General features: G+C 43.8%; 1 protein-coding gene across 2 annotated transcripts in view; it reads left to right on the top strand.

Moving 5' to 3' along the window:
- Positions 1-26,495, top strand: part of RPTOR (regulatory associated protein of MTOR complex 1) — a 466,323-nt gene that overhangs the window by 220,168 nt on the left and 219,660 nt on the right. For both annotated transcript variants that reach the window (XM_030208599.1, XM_030208598.1), the window contains exon 6: positions 18,563-18,738. In XM_030208599.1, the coding sequence (XP_030064459.1) occupies positions 18,563-18,738 (176 nt within the window). The remainder of the gene's footprint in view (positions 1-18,562; positions 18,739-26,495) is intronic.

Genomic DNA, 26,495 nt, shown 5'->3' with positions numbered 1-26,495 from the left:
CAACAGCATTTGGCTCATAGCTTTGTTGTTTGAACTATTGATTATGTTGTACACTGGTGACCTACAAGTTATTTATTTATTTATTTGTAACATTTATACCCCGCACTTTCCCGCTCATTAGCAGGTTCAATGCGGCTTACATAGAAAATCAGGTTGACAAAGTAATACAGAATGGTTGCAGCTGTAATATAATAAGTAAAGAGGTGGTCATTTATGTATGGATAGGTAAGATGGGCAAGGAAGGAGGATGGAAAACGTAGGGGAAAGGGAGGAGGGTGTGTATTGGGATTAACGTGTTATTTAGTATGGGGAAATATAAGGGAGGGGTAGGAAAAGGAATGTACTAGATAGTGTAGGGAGGGGTAGGAAGAGGGATATACTAGAAAGAATTAAATAGGAGAGCATGTTCCAGGTTCTGTTTTCATAGTCTGATCCAGTAGTGCAGATGAACTTGTAGTTTAAGTCAGGTTATTTGTGTAGGCTTGCTTGAAGAGGTAAGTTTTTAGTAGCTTCTGAAAAGGTAGAAGGCTATTGACTATTCGAATGGATCTTGGTAAGGCATTCCAGAGCTGGCTGCCTATGACGGAGAAGTTGGATGCATAATATTTGTACTTAAGTCCTTTGCAATTAGGAAGATGCAAGTTGAGATACGTTCGAGAAGATTTTAATCCGTTTCTGGCTGGAAGGTCAATCAGATTATACATGTAACCCGGGGCTTCTCCGTAGATAATCTTGTGAATCAGCGTGTGGACTTTGAAGTGTATTCGTTCAGCAATAGGGAGCCAATGGAGCTTTTCAGGGAGAGGAGTTGCGATCTCAAATCACGACTTACCAAAAATGTTTTTGGCGGTTTGAAGTTTTTTCAGGATTTGGACCTTGGAACCAATGAAAATACTGTTACAGTAGTCAGCGTGGGTAAGTACAGTGGATTGAACCAAGTTGCGGAAGGTATTTAGGGGAAGATATGATTTAGAAGCTTGAGGATGACTGTGTGTAGCTAAAGATGAACCTGTACCTTAGAAGTAGCTGCTCATGATTTATTGAGAATCTAAGACGCTCCGGACTTGGTCCTTTTGGTACACAGCCCATCAACGGGAAAGGAAGATGGAGAGAATCCTCATACTGCTCTTTCCAGCCCTTACTGCCTAGAGAAGTAGCTTTTTCCTACACTTACTGGAGGTTGAATAGTGCATAGCTGAGCCATGAAAATGGATTTCAGATAAAATGCAAATGCCGATGTCTTTCTATGAAAACCAAAGAGGAAGGACCCAACTGGGGAGGCGAAGCAGAGGAGATGCAGCTGTGTGCTTTATAGCCAGATTTGTTTCTAGCCATTAGCAGATGCAAGTGTTGTAATCCTTCTCACAGTTCAGACACTTAGTCTTCCTGCATGTCCTCTCCAGTAACCGTTTTAAGTTCCTTGATGTCATGAACTTTATTTTGATCTACATTGCTTGAGGAGAAGTCATCAACAAGGACAGAGTTAAAAATAGAATAATTTAAAAAAAAATTCCAAGAGTAATGCATTTTTGGTGAACAGATTGGGTAACTATGGAGCTCATTTTCAAAAGAGAAAAACGTCCAAATTGTTTTTTTCAAAACCAGTTTTTAGACGTTTTTCTGTGAAGTCCGTCAGAAGTATGTTAAAACCACAAGGTGATGTGTTAAGGGTGGGATATGAGCGTTCTTAACACTTGGACATTTTTCAGGCATAATGGAACAAAACCAAACCGTGCAGAGCTAAAACTAAGACGTTTTGAGCTAGATCTCTCTTTTTTTTTTTTTTTTTTTTTTTTTATAATGAATAAGGCACAAAAAGGTGCCCGAAATGACCAGATGATTACCGGAGGGAATCAGGGATGACCTCTCTTTACTCCCCTGGTGGTCACTAACCTCCTCCCACCCCACAAAAATGTGATTTAAAACATGACTTGCCAGCGTCTATGCCAGCCTCAAATGTTATATTTAAATCCATTAGAACAGCATGCAGGTCCCTGGAGTCGTCTAGTGGTGGGTGCAGTGCACTGCAGACAGGTCCGTTACACTTGGGGAGGAAACTGTGAGCCCTCCAAAACTCACCAGAAATCCACTGTATCCACATATAAGTGCTCCCTTCACCCATAAGGCTATGGTAGTGGTGTACAGTTAGGGGTAGTGGGTTTTAGGGGGGGGGGCTTAGCAGACAAGATAAGGGAGCAATGGTGAGATGTGTACATGGGAGCATTTTTATGAAGTGCCCCCTAGGGTGCCCTATTGCTTTCCTGGGCTGTCTGGGGAACCAGTCTACTAAAAATGCTGGCTCCTCCTACATCCCAATGGCTTGATTTTGTGCATTTTGCACTTGGACATTTTATTTTCAAAAATGGACCAAAAAGCAGAACATTCAATTTGCAAAACCTTGTTCAAAACAATATTTTTGAAAAAAAATTGCCTTTTTTGAAAAGACCTTCTTTCCTATTCAGATTTTGAACGTTTTTTTGTAAAACGTCCAAAGTTGGACTTAGACATCATATCGAAAATGTCCCTCCACATCTAGTAAAAAGATGAGGTTTGTGGCTATAAACTTAACAGATACACAAAAAGTAGGGTTAGACCAACAGGCATAGGATTGAGAAACCTGGTGTAGAAAATACCACCATGGGTAATGGTTAATGTCACAAATAAGGATAGACCTACAAGGGCCTGGATTATAGGTCCCAGATTAGCAAGTACTCAAAAGGACTCGACATGGTGCTGTGTTTTGGCGCAATCGCATTCATTAGAATTCGCAGACATCTAAAGGATTTGAACACAACTGTAATCAAAAGGAGGTCAATCCAAAATAAACATTTCCGCAGCAATTCTGTTTCTGCAAATCGCACCAAATAGTCGGTATTTTCTATACTAGGTTTCTCAATACTGTACCTGTTAATCCACCCAACTTTTTCTGTTCTATGTTTTTTTTTTTTTTTTATAAACATAACAGGTAACTCAGCAATCAATTAAAAGAAGTTGAACCAGAAAAAAAAAATGCCAGAATTATTTATTTATTTATTTTAGTTACATTTGTAGCCTGCGCTTTCCCACTCATGGCAGGCTCAATGCGGCAGGCAATGGAAGGTTAAGTGACTTGCCCAGAGTCACAAGGAGCTGCCTGTGCCGGGAATCGAACTCAGTTCCTCGGTTCCCCAGGACCAAAGTCCACCACCCTAACCACTAGGCCACTCCTCCACTTATTTTGGGAAGTCCGGTAAGAGACAGCACTGAAAAAGAAAGGAAACTTAGAATTGGTAAAGTGGTATCAGATGTGAACAGATTGGGTAAGATTTGGGACAATAAGAAGCTAACAACTGGAATGAAGCTTCGTTATATGGTGCAGAAATCTGGGCAGTAATAAGAACTCTTTAAAACAGACTGCAGCTTAAGAAGAATCCGGTATGTCAAGTGGGATCGGTAACAATGGTTAGCGTACCTGGATTTAAAAAAGGTTTGGACAAGTTCCTGGAGGAAAATTCCATAGTCTGCTATTGCGATAGATGTGGGGAAGCCACTGCTTGGCCTGGGATTGGTAGCATGAAATGTTGCTGCTATTTAGGTTTCTGCCAGGTACTTGTGACCAGGATTGGCCACTGTTGGAAGCAGGATACTGGGCTAGATGGACCATTGGTCTGACCCAATGTGGCTATTATGTTCGTGTACTGCTTTAGAACTGTAAATCTGGACAGATTTCTGTCTGGAGGGAAGGGAGGCTTTGATATTTCCCAAGTGAGGGTTTTTTTTTTTTTTAATTTTGCAGCTTTATTCCATTTCAGGCACACTTCTGTACCACTGCTAGGTGTTAAGAGCAGAAGAGCTTGTTGGGACAGGCTTTGGCTGGAAGAATTGGTAATATTGTTTGATTTCATTTTCTGCCTTGCAGAGCACAGAAGCTCAGGATTCGCCTAATATGGAAGTGATGGAACTCGCTACTGCTTCTGGCTGTAGCTTTTTCTTAAGCTCCAACTAATTTTTGCAGGCTTTCCATCATGACAGTCTGATGAATTCCAGTCGTAGTGTCCTGTGAGGGATCGCTTCCTAATCCGGGGGCTCTTGGTTTGAATCTTCATTTTATTGTAGCTGTATTTACTTCCACACACAGGTCAAGAGATCTGCTGTGCTGTGAAGCTTTGAGAATGGAATGATTCAAGAAAAAGGAATTCAGGCACTTCAAATAAAAGAAATGTCAGTGTTTCTCTGTGAAAACCAAGTACTCAACATCAAAGCAGTTTAGAAGCTCCTTGCTGAAATAGCTGGGGTTGCTGCAAGACGAGAATGAGGTGCATTGATTGAACCTTGTGTGGGTTCTCATTGCTGAAATAGCCAGGGGTGTTGAGAGGCAAAAATGAGGTGCATTGGCTGACCCTTGTGCGCGGTGTCGATAGAATAGCATGGTGTGCTGTTGAGTGGAATTGGTGTACCTGCACAGCTTTGCTTGTTATATTTGGGGGGGGGGCTGATGCTAAACAGCAATAGCCCAGGGATTAACACATGGAACACTGGCAACTTTATAAAGCTGAGCCCAATGGGAGAGAGTTTCTTAAGGCTGCTATAACAGCATGCTGCAAGCACCAGTCAGTGGTATAGTTATTGGGCTACCAAAATGCCCTCCACGAATATGTTTTTCTTCCCCACACTTCCCAAATCGCTGTCAGTTTGTATTGTATCTGGCATGTTCATGAATATATATTGAGGCTCACTAGCATTTGATGCCCTTGTTGGGTGCTCCATAATTGCAAGCACTGAGACTTTAGAGAGAAGCTCAGCTTCTTTTCCTGCTGCCAGATGCTGCACTTACAAGAGTGGAAATTGGATTCAGTTTAGCTTGCGCAGCCGTAATTGGTACCCAAAGCACCCAAATCATCGCCACCTCGCTAAATCTCAAAACAAACATCCAATTTAGGGAGCGGATATTAAAAAGACTGGATGAACTGCAGCAGCAGCCTCGGGAACCAAATGACGCCCTAAGTCTTGCAGTACACTCTGCAACATTATCACGTCTGTTTGCAATGAAATTTTCACTAGCTGCTGCTACTAGCTGCAGGCTACAAAGCTCCTTTTATTTCATGCGCCCCAGCAGTGAAAATAATTTGTTCTTATTTTGTTAGAATTAATTTCTCGCTCTCCTATGTTGGAGTGTGTGCATAATTGATCCCAGAGGTCCTGGGTGAGGAGGCTGTGGAAGGACTGACAGACTGGGAATAACTGCTGCTCTGAAGAATATGACAGTGTCTTGGAGTGATATGCAGGCTGCTTTTCCTTAGTTATATTTATACAGTGCAAAATGGTTTCTCCTGCTTCAATATTCCACTGTATATATGCAATATAATGCTTTCTTTCTACTGCATAGTGCCTGCATAGCATGTTGTAGAGGAGCCCTGCATATATTAACACCCTGTGGACCTCTGTCTCTTGTGTACTGCTGCATGGTGTTCATTTTCTTGTGTAGCTGTCAGGGAGAGGGGTGGATAAAGCCATGTTACAGCTGGCTGTGTTAGGATTACATAGAATGCCACGATCAGTGTGGCCGCAAGCAAAGACTGCCTAATGGGAACCATTTCCTCCGAACTGAATTTACATTGAGATCAAACTTCACATATTGCGAACCACAATTTATAGCTCTGCTGATTGTTTTCATGTCATCTAAATGAGCCAATTTATGAATTAATGATTTTAGAACGTTTTCTGATTCTGTAGTAAACAAGTTTCCAGTGAAAACATTCATCTCTGAAAATGGGCAATAGAAAGAATCTGCCAAATAACTTTCCATAGGTCTTTGAAAGCCAGGGACTTCTGGCTGCATGTTCTCCTTTTAAAAGCATGCCATGATCCTGCTACATGGAAGCAAACATAGTAACATAGTAGATGACGGCAGAAAAAGACCTGCATGGTCCATCCAGTCTGCCCAAGACAAACTCATATGTGTATACCTTACCTTGAATTTGTACCTGTCCTTTTCAGGCCACAGACCATATAAGTCTGCCCAGCAGTATTTCCCGCCTCCCAACCACCAGTCCTGCCTCCCATCACCGGCTCTGGTACAGACCGTATAAGTCTGCCCTCCCCTATCCTCGCCTCCCAACCACCATCCCCTCTTCCCCCCCAACTGATCCGCCACCCAATTTCAGCTAAGCTTCTGAGGATCCATTCCTTCTGCACAGGATTCCTCTATGCATATCCCACGCATGTTTGAACTCCGTTACCGTTTTCATCTCCACCACCTCCCGCGGGAGGGCATTCCAAGCGTCCACCACCCTCTCCGTGAAAAAATACTTCCTGATATCTTTCCTGAGTACAAACATGTAAGAGAGGCAAATGACCTTCGGACCCAGCATTTCTGGGCAGACAAGTTTTACTGAATCTGCAAGAAAATGAGGAGGAAGAAGAAAACCTGGACACATCACAAGTTCGGTGCTTTTGAAAATGGAATTTTCCAGCACAGGGAGTAAACAGAACTTGAATAATTCAGTTCTTCTGTTTTGATTATGATACTCTGATAGTAGAAATTGATGTGATTTTGCTGCCTGGAGGTAATTCTTGGTGGGATATATCCCTCCAGTGACATTTGTGTTCAGTTATTCCAGGCTTTTATTTTTTAAACCTGTAACTATTTCAACACTGATCATTTAAAAAGGAAATCATAGCAAAGCAGTGTGCGGATAATCCCCTTTAATTCCCATTATATTCTTAGCGGAGATTGGCGACGCCGGTAATTGGGAAGCGAAACCGGTGCTGGGCAGACTTCTACGGTCTATGCCCTGAGAATAGCAAGGACAAATCAAACTCTGATATAAAGTATCACATACCATGTAAAATGAGTTTATCTTGTTGGGCAGACTGGATGGACCGTTCAGGTCTTTATCTGCCGCCATTTACTATGTTACTATGTATATGGGCTGTGGATTTTCAAAATTTTGGAGTCTTTTAACAGACATAGAAAGTGACGGCAGATAAAGACCAGTCTGCCCATCCATACCAATTACTAATCTCTAATTTCCCTTCTCTCTCTTGGAGATCATCTTTGCATAGAAACAGAAAATGTTGCAGATAAAGACCATATGGCCTATCCAGTCTGCCCATCCATACCAGCTACTAATCTGTACTTATTTAAAAAAAAAATTATATCCTGCTTCATCAAATTCTGAGCAGTAAAGTTAATAGATAAAAAAACACAATACTTATCACTTCTACCTTTTTAAACATTTATATTTTTTTAATGTCTATTTATTTCCTTGTCATCAAGCAGATGAATCCATTACGAGTGAGTTGTGTCCATCAACCAGCAGGGGGAGATAGCACTGAAAAACCATAGTGGCTCTTGGCCAGCTAACTCCATCTGCCTCTTCAGTATTCTCTATCTCCCCAGCAGGGTGGTTGCAGCTTGTTCAAGCTCCTTCAGAAAATCTGCCTGGGGTGGCTCCTGTGCTTTTACCAGTTGTAGCAGGGGTGTTGTGGCTGATGTGCCCACTTTAAAGGCAAATAGGTTAGCCCTTTCCCTGCCTTACCCGGCCCCCGATGTGGAAGTAGACAAATAGGCAAGCCCTGTCTTTGCCCACGCTGTGGATGCAGGCACATAGGTCCGCCCTTTCCCTGCCTTTCCCATGCTACTGATCCTCTGGAGTTGGAAATTTGCCTCTTTCGCTGTTGCCTCAAACTTTCCTCACAGCGTTAAAAAAAAAAAAAAAAGTCGCGTTGCGCTTTGGAACTGTGATCCCAGAAAAGTGGTTTTCTTCTGATTGTGCAGCGTGACCAGAGCTCAGAGACTCGGTCTGGTGAGGTAAGAGCATTTTGTAGCTCCTCCGGGGAGGGCCCGCGTTCGGGACGATTTTGGCGCAAATCCGCCATTTTGAATTTCTGCCGCTTTCGTCAATGGCTGCTGAGAAAGTAAAGCGCTGTTCCGTTTGTGGCAAGCGCAAATCGGCAGGGCTCTATAAGGCATGCTTTTCAGACAGTAGTGTTGGCCCGAGCATGACGAGTGATGTTCCTTCCCGCTCTGTGGAGCTGGCAGCGGGCGCCATTTTGGAACAGCATGGCGCGACCCCCGCTGAGGCGGAGGGGTTTGAGCCTGGAGGGGCGCCTCGTATAAAGGCTAATAAAAGAGCTGTTTCCCCCAGACTGGAACCGGGAGGCCAGGGTGAGCCATTTTCCCCTGAATTTGTTTTATTGCTGCATAATGCATACATGTTAAAAAGAGCTCTTCCGCAGGGATCCTCTGCGGCCCTGCTTTCTCTATCTCCGCCAGTGGAGTCTGGCCTTGGATTACTATCAGGTGCGTTTTCCCCTGACAGATGGCCGCAAGACAAGCGCAGAAGCGTGGATTCCCTTTCAGAAAGTGGCACACCCCATTTTTTCCCCCCTGTGGTCGGGATGTGAGGACTCTGAGGGGTCTGGCAGGCCTTCATGGTCTGGAGAGCCAGAAGATGGTGCAGGATTGCCACCGGATCCAGATGATCCTTCCACGGTGAAGATTTTCCACCGCGATGAGCGGCCAGCGCTTATTACTGATGCCTTGCAGGTCCTCTCTATAGAAGACCCTGGGAGTACTGAGACCTCCTCCGGTAATCCGAGGATGGCAAGTACTAAGAAGCCTGCTCGATCCTTTCCTTTGCATGACTCCATCCAAGAGCTTATCACGGCTCAATTGGCTGACCCAGAGGGGCCTTTGAAAGTCGCCAGGGCTATGGGGCAATTATACCCTCTAAGTGAGGAGCATTTGGTGTGCCTAGCAGTGCCTAAAGTGGATGCCCTAGTCACGGCTGTGACAAAGAAAACTACCTTCCCAGTGGAAGGAGGAGTTGCCCTGAAGGACATGCAGGACCGTCGCCTGGAGGCAGCTATGAAATGGTCCTTTGAAATTTTAGGCCTATCCTTACGGGCATCTGCATGCAGCTGCTACGCTGCCCGGGCCTGCCTCGCTTGGTTACAACAGGCAGTGGAACAGCCCGGAGATGGAGCGGAGCCCCTTACGGAGGTGGCACCGCGGATGGAGTCGGCCTTGTCATTTTTGGCTGACACCCTTTATGATCTGGTCAGAGCTTTGGATAAACAGATGGCTGTAGCGGTGGCGGCTCGCCGTCTTCTGTGGCTACAGCATTGGGCAGCTGACATGGCCTCTAAGCAAAGGTTGGTGAAGTTGCCCTTTCAAGGCCTTCTCCCGTTTGGTGAGGAGTTGGAGAAAATTGTGAAAGGCCTGGGGGATGCTAAACCCCAGTGCTTACCCGAGGATAGGCCGCGGCCTTCTTTCAAGGGTCAGGCAGTTCCCTCCTCTTACAGACCTCGCTTAAGTGAAGCTAGAAGGTACCGCCTGGGGCGTTCTGCTGGGTTCACTTCGCGTGCCTGTTTTCAGCAGAGGAACTCCTTTTGCTCAGACAAACGTTCCGCAGCAGCAGGCTCAAGACCTGGAGTTCAAGGGCGACCCTCTCAATGATGGTGCGCCGGCCCCCTCCTCGATTTCTGTGATAGGAGGACGACTTTCCCTCTTTCTCGAGGAGTGGGCCAAGATTACCTCAGATCAGTGGGTTTGGGACCTGATCAGAGAAGGCTACAGAATAGAATTCAATGCCCCGATAAGAGACGTGTTTGTGGAGTCCCGATGTGGTTCTGCTGCCAAATGGGCGGCGGTAGAGGAGACCTTGCAAGGCTTGATTCACATTGGGGCAGTTCCCCCCGTGCCTCCCGCCGAATGCGGCTCTGGCCGTTACTCCATTTACTTCGTGGTGCTGCAAAAAGGAGGGTCTTTTCGGCCTATCCTAGACTTAAAACAAGTCAACAAGTCTCTGAACGTGCGGCATTTTCACTTGGAAACCCTGCGCTACGTCATAGCGGCGGTACAGCCAGGAGAGTTTCTTACATCTCTGGACCTGTAAGAAGCTTACTTGCACATACCAATTTGGCCCCCGCACCAGAGGTTTCTGCGTTTTGTGGTGATGGGAAAACATTTCCAGTTTCAGGCCTTGCCTTTTGGCCTCGCCACAGCTCCCCGAACCTTTTCCAAGGTAATGGTGGTAGTAGCTGCTTTTCTCAGGCAAGAGGGTATCCGGGTTCACCCGTACCTAAACGACTGGCTCATCAGAGCAGACTCTGCAGAAGAGAGTCATCAGGTTACAGCCAGAGTGGTCTCAGTACTGCAGTCTCTGGGCTGGGTTGTCAATATAGCCAAAAGTCACCTGACCCCCTCTCAATCTCTAGAATATTTGGGGGTCTGGTTCGTCACAGCCTCGGGGATGGTCTTCCTACCCCGAGCAAAGGCGGTGCAAGCTTCAGAACCAGGTCCGTCTGCTCCTGAGGATGCCTCGCCTGCGAGCTTGGGACATTGTCCAGCTGTTGGGGTCGATGACGGCCACTTTGGAAGTGGTGCCATGGGCGAGAGCACACCTGAGACCTCTGCAGTGTTCCCTGCTTCAACGATGGTCTCCAATATCTCAGGATTATCAATACAGACTCACGTGGCTCCCTGCGGCCTGGCTCAGTATGGAGTGGTGGCTCTGAGACAGCATGCTACGGCGAGGAATGCCGCTAGCGCTCCCTGATTGGTGCCTGGTGGTAACAGATGCCAGCCTGAAGGACTGGGGTGCACATTGCCGGGGAAGGCATGCCCAGGGTCTTTGGACACCCGAGGAGTCGGAGTGGTCTATCAATCACTTGGAGTTGAAAGCGATTTTCCAGGCGCTTCAGGCCTTTCAATTGACCCTGGAAGGATTGGCTGTCAGAGTGATGTCGGACAACACGACAGCAGTGGCCTACATAAATCGCCAAGGAGGCACTCAGTGCATAGCACTAGCAGCGCAGGCCGTGCACATTTGCCACTGGGCCGAGTTTCATCTGCAGTTTCTGTCAGCAGCTCATATTGCAGGTCAGAGCAACGTGCAAGCCGATTATCTGAGCAGGAATCAGATCGACCCAGCGGAGTGGGAACTTGCAGACGAAGTATTCCTGCAGATATGTGCCAAATGGGGAAAGCCCATAATGGATCTTATGGTGTCAAGCACAAATGCCAAAGTCCCGTGCTTCTACAGCAGACGGAGAGATCCTCGCTCGGCAGGGTTGGATGCCTTGGCTCGACCCTGGCCTCAGGGCCTCCTTTATGTGTTCCCTCCGTAGCCCTTGATAGGGCGAGTACTCTTGCGGATTCGGCTCCACCAAGGAGAGGTGGTTTTCATTGCCCTGGATTGGCCCAGGAGGCCGTGGTATGAGGACCTCTGGCGGATGCTGGTAGAGGATCCCCTGCCGTTACCTCTGGTACCGAACCTGTTGTCACAGGGCCCAGTGACCATGGAGGACGCCTGCCGCTTTGGTCTTACATAGTAACATAGTAAATGTCGGCAGATAAAGACCTGAATGGTCCATCCAGTCTGCCCAACAATATAAACGCATTTACACTTACGGCATGGCTATTGAGAGGGCGCAATTGAGAGACACGGGATACATAGTAACATAGTAGATGACGGCAGAAAAAGACCTGCACGGTCCATCCAGTTTGCCCAACAAGATAACTCATATTTGCTACTTTTTGTGTATACCCTACTTTGATTTGTACCTGTGCTTTTCAGGACACAGACCGTATAAATCTGCCCAGCACTATCTTCGCCTCCCAACCACCGGCTCTGGCACAGACCGTACAAGTCTGCCCAGCACTATCCCCGCCTTCCAACCACCAGTCCCGCTTCCCACCACCGGCTCTGGCACAGACCGTATAAGTCTGCCCAGCACTATCCCCGCCTCCCAACCATCAGCCCCTGAGGATCCATTCCTTCGGCACAGGATTCCTTTATGCTTATCCCACGCATGTTTGAATTCCGTTACCGTTTTCATTTCCACCACCTCCCGCGGGAGGGCATTCCAAGCATCCACTACTCTCTTCGTGAAAAAATACTTCCTGACATTTTTCTTGAGTCTGCCCCCCTTCAATCTCATTTCATGTCCTCTCGTTCTACCATCTTCCCATTTCCGGAAAAGGTTCGTTTGCGGATTAATACCTTTCAAATATTTGAACGTCTGTATCATATCACCCCTGTTTCTCCTTTCCTCCAGAGTATACATGTTTAGTTCAGCAAGTCTCTCCTCATACGTCTTGTAACGCAAATCCCATACCATTCTCGTTGCTTTTCTTTGCACCGCTTCAATTCTTTTTACATCCTTAACAAGATACGGCCTCCAAAACTGAACACAATACTCCAGGTGGGGCCTCACCAACGACTTATACAGGGGCATCAACACCCCCTTTCTTCTGCTGGTCACACCTCTCTTTATATAGCCTAACAACCTTCTAGCTATGGCCACCGCCTTGTCACATTGTTTCGTCGCCTTCAAATCCTCAGATACTATCACCCCAAGATCCCTCTCTCCGCCCGTACCTATCAGACTCTCCCCGCCTAACACATACGTCTCCCGTGGATTTCTATTCCCTAAGTGCATCACTTTGCATTTCTTCGCATTGAATTTTAATTGCCAAACCTTAGACCTTTACATATAGCCACCTCCATAGCGCATAATAGGCATCTTACATTAGCTATTGCATTATGCCCCTTCACAAAGCCAACTTGATGAGAAGCCACCAAGTACAGTAGAATATTGCTAAGCCTATTGGCCAAAATTTTAATATTCCAATAAAGTCATTTCCACTCTCCTACAGGCCCGCAAGCGTTCCACTTCCGTGGCTTATGCCAGGATTTGGCGCCAATTTGAGGCTTGGTGTGCTTCTGAAGCGATTACACCCATGCGGGCTTCTGTCTCACCGATACTTGACTTTTTGCAGGATGGTTTACAAAAAGGCTTGGCCTATAATTCCCTGCGTGTTCAAGTGGTAGCCTTAGCATGTTTTCGAGGGAAGGTCGCTGGCCTCCCTCTGGCTGCTTGCCCGGATGTGACACGGTTTCTTAGAGGAGTGCTTCGGCCCCATCCTCCCGTGCGGGCTCCGTGTCCGGCCTGGAACCTGGGGTTAGTTTTAAAGGCCCTTCAGTGTTCGCACTTCAAGCCGCTCAGACGAGCTTCGGAGAAGGATGTGACCTTAAAGACGGTCTTTTTGGTGGTTGTGACATCAGCGAGACGGGTGTCTGAGCTCCAGGCGCTGTCCTGTCGAGACCCATTTCTGCAATTCTCAGGGTCCGGGGTAATGGTATGTACGGTGCCTTCCTTCATGCCAGCGTTTCACCTAAACCAGCCTATTTTCCTGCCCTCCTTTTCTAAAGAGGAGTTTCCAGAAGCCTATGGGCAGTTGCACCTTCTGGATGTGCGAAGGGCTCTGTTGCAATATCTGCGCATGTCAAATGCCTTCAGGACCTCTGACCATCTTTTTGTTCTTTTGTCAGGTCCGCGCAGAGGGTCTCCAGCGTCTAAGGCCACTATAGCCCACTGGCTCAAAGAAGCTATCTTTTCAGCATATCTGCTATCTGGCCAGCCTCCGCCTGAAGCCATTAAGGCACATTCCACAAGAGCAATTTCCTCTTCTTGGGCTGAAACTGGAGGACTTCTAAGCTCTCGTTTGCCCGACATTACAGGCTGGATGTGGCTGCCAGGAGAGACGCGCATTTTGGAGCACAAGTACTGGCGCGTGGTGTGGCTTGTTCCCACCCTATCTAGGGATTGCTTTGATACATCCCACTCGTAATGGATTCATCTGCTTGATGACAAGGAAGGGAAAATTAGGTTCTTACCTTGGTAATTTTCTTTCCTTTAGTCATAGCAGATGAATCCATGAGCCCTCCCTCAGTGGTTCATGATGTGATTTATGTTACTTTTATGTTCAGTTTTTCCTGTAGATATGTTCCCTCATTGGGAGAAGTTGGAAAACAGTCTTCAGGATTTCTGTTCAGTTATAGGAGGATGAGTTCATTCCCTCCTTTGAATTATAGCTCCAGTTTTGGGGCGTTCATCTGCTGTGAGGAAAGTTCATGTTATTATGCTTTGCGGTGTAACACTGCTTTGGAAGCTTCAAATATTGAAGAGGCAGATGGAGCTAGCTGACCAAGAGGCACTATAGTTTTTCAGTGCTCTCTATCTCCCCCTGCTGGTTTATGGACACAACCCACTCGTAATGGATTCATCTGCTATGACTAAAGGAAAGAAAATTACCAAGGTAAGAACCTAATATTCCCTTATGTGTGATACATTTATACCCCACATTTTCCCACTAGAGCGAGCACAATGTAGCTTACAATGTTACAAGAGGTTACAATGCAGTGAGGGTAATCATACCTCCAGTATCCTTATTTTTCTGTGCCAGCCTTAACCAGTCAGTTCAGAGTGGGAAAGGTAGAATTCTATTGCTTTCTGCAGGACGACAGGGCCCCAGTAGAGCTGCACCCACTGGGCCGGCCTAATTTGTTATTAACTTGCATCTCATGACCTGCCTAAGAGTTAGTTGGCTTATAGGATTTAATAACGTGTTTTGAGAATGTTACATAGGATGGGCAAAAACAGTATGATTTATTGTTATAGGGTACAGTGAACTGTATAGTGAGGGCTGGACAAGTGAGAAGCCTGTAGAAGTAATGAGTGAGCTTGAGGTAAATGAAAAGCTTTATTTTACACTGGAAAACAGTAAGCTTTTCATAGCCTTGAGGGAGTTGGAGTTACTCTGAATAAATCAGCAATTCACTGTACATTTTCCAACATGTTACTTAATTGAATGTACTGGTGGCCAGTCTAGGTCTCAGTGGCAGTTCTGCACACTATGTGGCAGATTTGGGTTCCATTCCTGTACTACTACTACTACTACTACTACTAACTGACATTTCTAAAGCGCTACTAGGGTTACGCAGCGCTGTGCAATTTAAACATGGAAGGACAGTCCCTGCTCAAGGAGCTTACAATCTAAAAGACAGGTGTACAATCTAAAGACAAGTGTACAGTCAAAAGACAAGTGAAGAATCCGTCTGAGAGGGCATACTATATTACACGAAAGGTTAGGTGCCAAAAGCAGCATTGAAGAGGTGAGTTTTAAGCAGAGATTTGAAGATGGGTAGGGAGGGGGCTTGGCGTAGGGGTTGAGGAAGATTGTTCCAGGCATAGGGCGAGGCAAGGCAGAATGTACTAGGTCATCTACGCCCCAGGTCAGCTGGGGATGCTGTGGAGAAGGCATTCCATCTTGTTTGAATGACTGATGGTTGGACTAGAAACCTACATGTTTCCTGCAGTCAGCAGAAGAGATTGGGCTCATGATGGGGAACAAATTACCCAGAGATGTTCAGCTTGTGTCTTTAAATACTTTCTATCTCAGTAAGGGTTGATTTTTAGTCATGTCTGTGATTTTTGATTAGTCATTCTTTTTTGAAATTATGCTTCTTTACTCATACTTGTTTGGTATTTTCAGAGCAAACTGCCCAGAGCATTTACAATCATAATTCTTAAATATATCCAAATATAGAAAAATGTCTTAAAAAGAGGAACATAGAAACCTGGAAAATGACAGATGATAAAGATCACATGTGTAAATAGGGATGTAGTACTTTCGGTGAACCAAATCTCCAACTTTGAGAGCTTTTGGATAACCGGTGGCACAAACTGCTAAGCTCTACAATCCTTTTGTCTCCCTTATGGATCCTCTCTGCTTGTCCCATGCTTTCTGGAATTCAGATACAATCCTGATTTCTATCAGTTCCACTGGTAGGCGATTCACATATCCACCACCCTTTCTGTAAAGAAATGCTTGATTCCATTACTCCTGAATTCATTTCCTCTGACTTTCATCCTATGCCCCCTCATTCCAGAGCTTCCTTTCCATTGAAAGAGACTCATTTCCTGTTCATTAATGCCACAGAGGTATTTAAATGTCTGTTATATCTCCCCTGTCCTGCCTTTCTTCCAAAGTATACACACAGAGATCTTTGTCCTAATATGCTTTATGATGGACATCCCTAACCATTTTAGTAGCCACCCAATGGACTGATTCCATCCTGTTCATATCATTTTGATGATGGTTCAGTCTTCAGCATTGTACACAGTATTCTAGACGGGGTTACACCAGAAATTTTTATGGAGGCACTATCACCTCCTTTTTCCTTTTGGCTGTTCCTTTCCCTATGCACCCAAATATCCTTTTAGCTTTTGCCATCATTTTTTCTACCTGTTTGGCCTCCTTAAGATGAGCAGATAGTTAACCCCATATCTCCCACTCTTCCATGCACTTTCTAAGCTATACCGCAGTGCACCAGTTTCTAAAATGTATAGTAATAATTCACTACCCGTATACTAATAGGCCAAAGATTCCTCAAAATGGTAATCCCAGAGGAAGCTTTTTTGTTTATCCCAATTCGTTTTGTTTCCTGGGGCAATGTGATCCATAATAAATCCTCATTTACTGAGCTAAGTTGCCCCCAGGTCCTTTAACTAACATCATTTTGTTTTACAGTGTTATAGTTTGTGTTGTAACTTGCTGTGGCCATTCCCAAATAAAAAGGTAATTAAAAAAAAAAAAAGTGCACGAGGTTGAGTCCCAGCCATTCTAAAATGGGTAATACCCATTGGTTAGATTTAGCATTTCACCAGCATGGGTGGCGGAGAGGGATGCAAAGAAAATGAGGAGTGTTGAGGCGAATGAGGGAAAAGCTACTGCAGGTCTGTCATGTCCTCAACACTTTCTCAAAGAAAACAGCATTGAATCGTTCCTGAAATCTAGGATGAGGACTCAGCAGAGATATACGGGAGAGTATTCCACAGAAAGCCCACCTTTTTGATGCTGCTTTTAACTCCTAACCCTTACTCACTTGTTCAGTACCCTTATTTTATCATCCCCACCTTAGTAATTCCTTTATCTCTTATTTGTTCTGTTTGTCTGTCCTAATTAGATTGTAAGCTCTATTGAGTAGGGACTGTCTCTTCAAGTTCAAGTGTACAGTGCTGCGTATGTCTAGTAGCGCTATAGAAATGATGACTAGTAGTAGTAGAGGGGGGGAGCATGGTCCTATTGAGGACTAGGTGAGTTGGGAGGGGTATAAAATCCAAGTACTGGTGAAAGAAAACTCATTCTGCTGGATCCCAACTCTGCTTCTGTTGACCTGGAAGCCTAAAGGGCCAAAACAAAAATGACTTGTAACCGTAATTCTTGCCAAAGATAAGTCATAAGTGGACATTTTCAAAGCTCCTGCCATGTTGCCCTTCTGAAAATTATTGGTTTATCCCTTGATGTTAGCAGCGGAATGATAATTATAGCAGCCCCTCTGTCCCTGAAGGCCTTAAGCAGCTCGGTCTCTGTTAAAACAACTTATCTGTGAAATTGTATGAAGTTGGGAGGCAGAGATGGTCTCCTTTCAGAGGAAGTTTACCCTCCCCTTGCATGATTTATCTATACTGACCTTCATGATATCATTGTCATTTATGCTTATCTTTCTGTTTGTACTATAAAAATACCAAATACCTAGCCCATCGGTAAATTGGTAGGTTTGGAAAATACGCAAAGAGCTGCAGGAGTGTGGCGATTTCTGAGGTTCATATCCAAACATAGTTTAACCTTTTTAATTTCAAAGTCACCAAAACTAAATGGGGCCAACAACAAGGTGGCTGAGTCTCAGAATGCAGTATTGGACTCCTTCCTGCATGAGAGAGGCTTTGCAAGGCCTTGGTTTTAGCTCCCAGATCTGAAAGAAAATGGAATTTGTATCCTTGGCTTAATGTACAATGTCTCTGGTTATGCCTGTGCTATTTCTTCCTAAATCCTGGTGGGTCTGTGATTAAGGATCATCTGACCCGATGATAATGCTCTTTCTTACTGTACTACTCAAAATACAAAGAAAAGCTTTGGAAGAGACTGCTGTCTTCTGTGCCCACATTTATCACTGCATTAGTGCGCAAGGGGTTGCCTGCTCTCTCTCGCTCTCTGACAAAGAAAATCCTGTCTCATAAAATCTCCAGAGTGGACGAAGTGAATGCATTTATGCAAAGTCCCTCTCCCCACTTATTTGCAGTGCTGTAATCTGATCAGGCACTACTGAGGCTCCTCTCGCTTGCTCTGACACTTCAGTTGAGTTTCTTGCAGTCTCCTGTATGACTTGGATTCTAACAGATTTTAGATTCCAGTTAGGACTGAAGCAGCCATGTCTTAGCTCATTAGGCAACTGTTTTCTTGGGTTGGACACTCAGCTGCTTTTGGGTGTCTCTTCAGTTGGCTACCTGGTACTCATGTCTTTGATAGTGAGGAGGCAACCTTTTGGAACTAATTTACTCCTGAATGACCCGTGCTCTGTGCCTTTCCTTTTCCTCCTCTTCCCCCCCCCCCCCCCCCCCCCCCCCCCCGTTTGGCTAATTATAGTATATGCTTTAATTTGAAGTTCACACAGGTCATCCCACAGCCCTTTTGGACCGTAACTCATAGTAAAATATATTGAAGGTTGTATTTTGTGACACATCTGCATACAAAGATATGCCTGGAGATGGTAATCTATAAACGATCATTGCTGATGATTGTGAGGGGGTCTCAGATGGATGAAGGGGGAGGTTAGTTCATAGTACTGCTTTTATTTGGGATTAGCTTCCAGTACGTTGGACTGGGGGAGTTTGTACTTGAGCCCTACCCTTGAGCCACTCATGTCTCGCTTCTCTGTTCTTTGTACAGGTGGCTGCTATTAATCCCAATCACCCACTGGCTCAGATGCCTCTGCCCCCATCGATGAAGAATTGTATTCAGCTGGCAGCATGTGAAGCGAGTGAACTTTTACCCATGAACCCTGATCTACCAGCTGACCTCTTCACCTCTTGTCTCACCACCCCCATCAAAATAGCTCTGAGATGGTAAGTGGCTTGTGGGAGAGCAACGGACATTTTTAAAAATTATTTTTGAGTTTTCTGACAATGGTTATGTAAAGTGTTAGTTAAGGGGTAGATTGTTTTAGAATTATTGCCTTGTTTATATGGGGATGGGGAGTAGGGAATGAACAAATATGTACCACCTTGTCAATTGTCTTCTGTAGCTGCAAACTAACTTTTCAATGATGAGAGCTGACATAAGAGAGTTCACTTGGGTGCAAAGAGCTTATAACTTCATTTTGAATCAGAATGACTTGGTGAGTGGTGGAATTGGGAGGGAAACCTGAATCTTAGCTTAAATCACCAGGCTGCACTGCCAGGCAGCACAGATAAAAGAGAATATCTCGAGTTCTCAGAGTTCACTGCTGAATCATTTAAGAGTAAAGCAGAGGGATTCAGTTTATTTTTGAAAACAAAAGATATTAACTAAAATTTGATAATTAACAATGAAACCTTATAGCCAAACTCCTCACTGCAGGGCCTGGCCGACGCATCGCCTTCGCCTCTGACTCTGTTTGTGATCCCAGGCTGCTCCATTTGTGATTTGTTTTGTTCTATAGGGTTAGTTTCTAAGGTTTTGGCTGATTCTTAAGGTTCTGTACACCGCCTTGATGTCCATTTTCTTTAATAAAAACCAAAAAAAGGAGGTGAAAACCCTCACGAAACCGTGGAGTATAAAACAAAAAGTGAGGAGAGTGGATGAGGATACCAAAAAATTTTTTTATTCACATGAAAATTAAAAATTTAAAAACCTGATGTACATAAGAATGACCCGACATGGCCGTGTTTCGGCCCTAAGGCCTGCCTCAGGGGTCTTTATAACCTCAGAGAATGTAGCTCAAAACGTGTACTCCAAGAGAAATAACGAGACAAAACTCTCTTAGATCTCCTCTCTTCTAAAGAATATATATAAAATATATATTAAAAAGCGAAACAAGCTTGTAAAACTCCTCTCCGAAGGGATGTCTGCAATTGTAAAATATATTGAAAAGTTTCAATATATTTTACAATTGCAGACATCCCTTCGGAGAGGAGATCTAAGAGAGTTTTGTCTCGTTATTTCCCTTGGAGTACACGTTTTGAGCTACATTCTCTGAGGTTATAAAGACCCCTGAGGCAGGCCTTAGGGCCGAAACACGGCCGTGTCGGGTCATTCTTATGTACATCAGGTTTTTAAATTTTTAATTTTCATGTGAATAAAAAAATTTTTTGGTATCCTCATCCACTCTCCTCACTTTTTGTTTTATACATTTTCTTTAATAGGCAGAATACCAAATGCTGAAATACATAATTTAATTTGCACATTAGTGTGGTTCTAACTCATTTCCCTAGGCAAGATGATTCGAAGTGATGTATGCAAGACACATGCACGTGCCTATTAATTGTCCTGTTAGATTGTTCTGAACTGTGGCAAAGGACAGAGGTTGCGAATACCCAGCTTCGCTCTTCATATCTACAAAAATATTGGCAGTTTGTGAATCATCTGATGGATATTTTGAGGTGGCAGATCAGAGCTGGTCCTAAAAGCTATGTTCACTGATAACTGAGCACGCCTAAAGAAACCCTGAAATAAACAGCATGGGTTGCCCTGGTCTATTAAATAAATATGACCTGGAACATGAACTGTGCATGATTTAACCCACGTCTGCTTCCGCCATGTTTATCGTGCACATGCCTTCATTCTTCTTGTTCAAACGTCATGAGGCTAAAATAAAGCAGTTGTGTCACCAGAGCAAAAGCCAAACTACTAATGAACTAATTGTACCCTCAGTGAAGGGGTGACATGTGTCAGATGACTGGTTGTGAAATGGAGGGTGGGGGCTTCACTTCCAGATGAGGGCTTGAAAAGGCTGCTGTAAATCCACAATATTCAATCATATTCATTTTTTCTTAAATTCTTTACATACATAGTACATAAGTATTGCCATACTGGGAAAAACCGAAGGTCCATCAAGCCCAGCATCCTGTTTCCAACAGTGGCCAATCCAGGTCACAAATACCTGGCAGAAACCCAAATAGAAACATTCCATGTAGAACCCCAAAGAATTGCAAGATTCTGGAATCCTAAAAGGTGACAAGATTCCCTGCAGAATCTCAGAGTAGCAACATTCCATGTAGAATCCCAGAGAGTAGCAAGATTCTAGAATTCTAAAGTATAACAAGATTCCATGCAGAATTTCAAAGAGTAGCAACATTCCATGTAGAACCCCAGAGAGTAGCAAGATTCTAGAATTCTAAAGTATAACAAGATTCCATGCAGAATTTCAAAGAGTAGCAACATTCCATGTAGAACCCCAAAGAGCAGGGAGATTCCAATCAGAATCCCAAGTGCATAAGTGTTGCCATACTGGGAAAGATCAAAGGTCCATCAAGCCCAGCATCCTGTTTCCAACAGTGGCCAATCCAGGTCACAAATACCTGGCAGAAACCCAAATAGAAACATTCCATGTAGAACCCCAAAGAATTGCAAGATTCTGGAATCCTAAAAGGTGACAAGATTCCCTGCAGAATCTCAAAGAGTAGCAACATTCCATGTAGAATCCCAGAGAGTAGCAAGATTCTAGAATTCTAAAGTATAACAAGATTCCATGCAGAATTTCAAAGAGTAGCAACATTCCATGTAGAACCCCAGAGAGTAGCAAGATTCTAGAATTCTAAAGTATAACAAGATTCCATGCAGAATTTCAAAGAGTAGCAACATTCCATGTAGAACCCCAAAGAGCAGGGAGATTCCAATCAGAATCCCAAGTGCATAAGTGTTGCCATACTGGGAAAGATCAAAGGTCCATCAAGCCCAGCATCCTGTTTCCAACAGTGGCCAATCCAGGTCACAAATACCTGGCAGAAACCCAAATAGAAACATTCCATGTAGAACCCCAAAGAATTGCAAGATTCTGGAATCCTAAAAGGTGACAAGATTCCCTGCAGAATCTCAGAGTAGCAACATTCCATGTAGAACCCCAGAGAGTAGCAAGATTCTAGAATTCTAAAGTATAACAAGATTCCATGCAGAATTTCAAAAAGTAGCAACATTCCATGTAGAACCCCAAAGAGCAGGGAGATTCCAATCAGAATCCCAAGTGCATAAATGTTGCCATACTGGGAAAGATCAAAGGTCCATCAAGCCCAGCATCCTGTTTCCAACAGTGGCCAATCCAGGTCACAAATACCTGGCAGAAACCCAAATAGAAACATTCCATGTAGAACCCCAAAGAATTGCAAGATTCTGGAATCCTAAAAGGTGACAAGATTCCCTGCAGAATCTCAAAGAGTAGCAACATTCCATGTAGAACCCCAGAGAGTAGCAAGATTCTAGAATTCTAAAGTATAACAAGATTCCATGCAGAATTTCAAAAAGTAGCAACATTCCATGTAGAACCCCAAAGAGCAGGGAGATTCCAATCAGAATCCCAAGTGCATAAGTGTTGCCATACTGGGAAAGATCAAAGGTCCATCAAGCCCAGCATCCTGTTTCCAACAGTGGCCAATCAAGGTCACAAGTACCTGGCAAGATCCAAAAAAAGTACAAAACATTTTATACTGCTTATCCCAAGCCAAACAGAGAGGATATCCAGCATACATAAAAAGTACACAAAAAAGAGCAACACTGGGCCTTCAAAACTGAGACAACAGGAGTATTTTATTAGTAAATGACCCGACACGGGCCGTGTTTCGGCGTTAAACAACGCCTGCCTCAGGGGTCAGGGTTTTGATTTTGAAGTTAAAAAGTGTGTTTAGATATCCAATTCCTCTGAAGATCTTTAAAATCGAACGTTCCCATTGGAAAGTACTGCCTCAATGCAGATAAACTCCTGTGTTCGCCTTGTCTTTAATAAAAACAGACAATAAAATCAAATAAGATGTTAGGTATTATTAGGAAAGGAATGGAAAACAAAAATGAGGATGTTCTAATGCCTTTGTATCGTTCCATGGTGCAACCACACCTCGAATATTGTGTTCAATTCTGATCGCCGCATCTCAAAAAAGATATAGTGGAATTAGAAAAGGTGCAGAGAAGGGTGACGAAAATGATAAAGGGGATGGAGTGACTTCCCTATGAGGAAAGGCTAAAGCGGCTAGGGCTCTTCAGCTTGGAGAAAAGGCGGCTGGGGGGAGATATGATAGAGGTCAATAAAATAATGAGTGGAGTGGAACGGATAGATGTGAAGCGTCTGTTCACGCTTTCCAAAAATACCAGGAGGCATGCGATGAAGCTACAATGTAGTAAATTTAAAACGAATCAGAGAAAATTTTTCTTTACTCAACGTGTAATTAAACTCTGGAATTTGTTGCCAGAGAATGTGGTAAAGGCGGTTAGCTTAGCGGAGTTTTCAAAAGGTTTGGACGGCTTCCTAAAGGAAAAGTCCATAGACCATTATTAAATGGACTTGGGGAAAATCCACTATTTCTGGCATAAATAGTATAAAATGTTTTGTACATTTTTGGGATCTTGCCGGATATTTGTGACCTGGACTGGCCACTGTTGGAAACAGGATGCTGGGCTTGATGGACCTTTGGTCTTTCCCAGTATGGCAATACTTATGTACTTATCTCACTGACTTGCTGAGGTATGCTGTCCTTTTCCAGGGAACAGTGTGTTAAACATCTAATGAAAATATTTAAGATTTTGTTTAACCTGAGCTGTCATTGCTTTGAATTTCATGGACTTTTCAGTGTTTACGTGAAGACTTTTATTTGATAGTATCCTTTTTACATTTTACTTGAAGATACAGCAGGGGGACGAGTGTCTCCTGCTCAGCTCCCATCCCCTTCCCACCAGCTATTCCCAGATTCTTATCTGACAGTGTTTGCAGTATCCCCATACAACAGTAGTCTGGAATGTTCCTGGGATTTAAGTTCAAATCCTACTTTCACAATGACTTTTGTGTGGCTTGTGCCTTTGTATGCTGAACGTAAATTGGGAAATATTAATATTGCTGACACTTTAGTTCTGAAACTTTGAAGTTTACATACTGTAAATTTGTTCTTCCAAAGCGTGATTCATGTATATGTCTGGTACTCATGGACTGTAAAGCGCAAACTTTTATTACTGTGATATCCTAACGTGTTTCCAACTTAAAAAGTGGTGTTAGTTTTGATGTAGGTGTATCTCTGACATGGGAGCTGTCCAGATTCTGGTGCTGAACAGATGTGAAAAGGGCCCCGATGAACTATGGATAGATGTACAACTGTATTATACAATCATAAGAAAGAAAAGCTTCCAGTGCCCAAATTACATGTTTTAATAACCCCCCCCCACCCCCAGATTTATTGCGCCTTTTGGTTAGACTCTTGATAAATTCATTTGTTTAAAGTGAAATTTTTTCTGTTTTGTAGATCATAATTTTGGATTGAAGGGTTTCTAGAGGCAAGGTGACCATTATCTATGTGCTTATTATCTGCCTTTGGAAATAATGAATTTTCTTTGACCTTCACCTTGCTATCATTTGCCATCCAGTATGTGTAATGCCTGTAGCAGAAACTAGGACAGGAAATGTGCGAAAATATCATGTTGATACCTAAAATGAAGTGACACTTTTTTCAGTGATTTTTCTCCCTTTTTCAAACATGATTATGAATTTGTGCAGAGCCATCAGCCAGCTGTGATTCAGTTTCTCAGCGTGCGCTGTGCTGTGCTCTAACCTCGGCAGCAGCTCATGTGCATTGCCAGATTCATGATCAGAAGAAGGAAAGAAGCTTGGAAAGTCCCTCCCTGCCTTCTGTTTCAGAAACTCAAGTTGGCTACGCGGAACACTTCTGATTTTGATATGCCTAAAGCGCTGTGGGATAGGGATTTGATATGCTGTCTTTCTGTGGTTACAATCAAAGCCCTCCCTCTCCTTGGCTCTGCTTTACAGGCAGTAAAATCTGAACCACTAGAAAAGTGAAAACTTGTGTTCGCGTTTTTGTCTAGCCATGGATTCTTGACCAGCACACCAAAATGGAAATTTCCCTTACCATGCATTAATTGAGCTTTGAAAAATGTACATTGGGTTCTTTTTAGGGCTGTACTGAATATTCATATTTGATTTGGCCAAATAGTAATTTAAATTTGAATACAAACAATCCGGGCTGTACTGTGCTAAATCCTACTGAAAGAAACACTTGATCTTTGATTTAACGTAGCTTCTTTTCAATGCCCATTATTCATGTTCGACTGAATAATAATTTTCTTTATTCATATTCAGCTGAATGCTATTTGGTACAGCTCTAGTTCTTTTACCTACTGGTTTGCTGGCAGGGCTGCATGGCTAAATGCAAAGCCAGAATAAAGAATTTGCATTATTTATTTAACTACTGGTCTGCTGTTTTTTTCTTCTGTTCTGAAGTCCTCTGGAGTGGTCTTTCCGTAGGAGAGAAGACTATATTCCATCAGTGTTGGGAGATGATACTGAAAAACACTGCAGAGAGCCATGTTTAAATTTCAGCAGACTGAGGATGGAGATACGATATAGGTGTATAAAATTATGCAAATAGGGAGTAGTTACTCTCTCCACAGTTTTTATAATACAGAAAGCAGAGGACCTTCTCCACAGCAGAAGTTGGAGATGTTACTGCACCTCAGTAGGGCTGAAAACCAGGAGGGTGTGTGAGTGTGTGTGCACAATGCTGCAGATGCCCCTGTTCCTTACACATCGCCTCCGAGCACACTCAAGCATGAGACGTGAGCTTAAGTCGACATTCAGAACAAAAAGTTGGAAGCGTGCATGGTGTCCTACTTTGATTATAAGGACTTCTTCACTACAGGCAGATTGAGGGTCCTGATAGCCCTTGTTTGCTGTTATATTCTGTGAGTGTGGTAGGGACAAGGTTAGGAGATTGCAATGCCGAGAACAACTCGCTATTCAGTCTCTCAAGCAGAGGCAAGGGAAGAGGGCAGATAAACGATTCGTGACTCAATGATACCGCAGGCCATCAACGTTGCCCATGCAGTGTTGGTATCTCATTGGTTGGGGCTAGTTACTTTCCAAATAATATCCCAAACCTGTTATAAAGGTTGGGTAAAAATTAACTCAAATGCTAGACTCATGAATGTTATAACTAATAAAAAATAATGACTGTGTGTAACAAAACAATAGGAAAAAAAACCTGGAGATCAGGTTTAATACTCCCATTGATTATATATATTTTTGTAGTTAGTATCCAGCAAGACTGCAGTTATCTAGGAGGTTAAATGTATTGGCAGAACGCTTTTTGGGGTTTGGAGGTCATTCCGATTATTCCAGAGCTTGGCTGTAAGTCTAGAGGTAGTAGTGGTTTTGCGGTAAGTTTTTATGCTCATAGCAGAGAACCTGACTTGGATAAGGAGGGATACACTAGGAGAAGGCAGTCTGCATGGATCTGTTGGTCTTTTTTTTTTTTTTTTGCTGTCACCTACCATGTAATAGCTTTTGCTGTTTTTCTCAGAGAAAATAGTAGGAATGTTTTGATGATAAATTTGGTGCATTATTTGCACTAGAGCGAGACTGGCACTGACCCCCCCCCCCCCCCCCCCCCACCCCTTACTTTCTGCCTAGCCAGAGTTGGAGTAGACCAGGTTCGAATGTTACTTTAGTGAACTGCCTGGATTTTGGCTCTAAGCTGATATCTGCTGCATTTCTTGATCCAAATCCCTTTTTCTGTTAGTGGGAAGAGAGGTTTGATCTCGGAGAAGAAAATATACTCCTTACGTAGGTTCTTTCTGTACTTTATCAGGAACCCTTTAATGGGTATCTGTAGAAAATAATTTCCCATTGTCTGTC

The sequence above is a fragment of the Microcaecilia unicolor genome, chromosome 6, assembly GCF_901765095.1.
Source record: "Microcaecilia unicolor chromosome 6, aMicUni1.1, whole genome shotgun sequence".
NCBI classification, from domain to species: domain Eukaryota; kingdom Metazoa; phylum Chordata; class Amphibia; order Gymnophiona; family Siphonopidae; genus Microcaecilia; species Microcaecilia unicolor.
The sequence above is the reverse complement of the archived record's forward strand: the minus strand, read 5'-3'. Positions and strand labels throughout refer to the sequence as shown.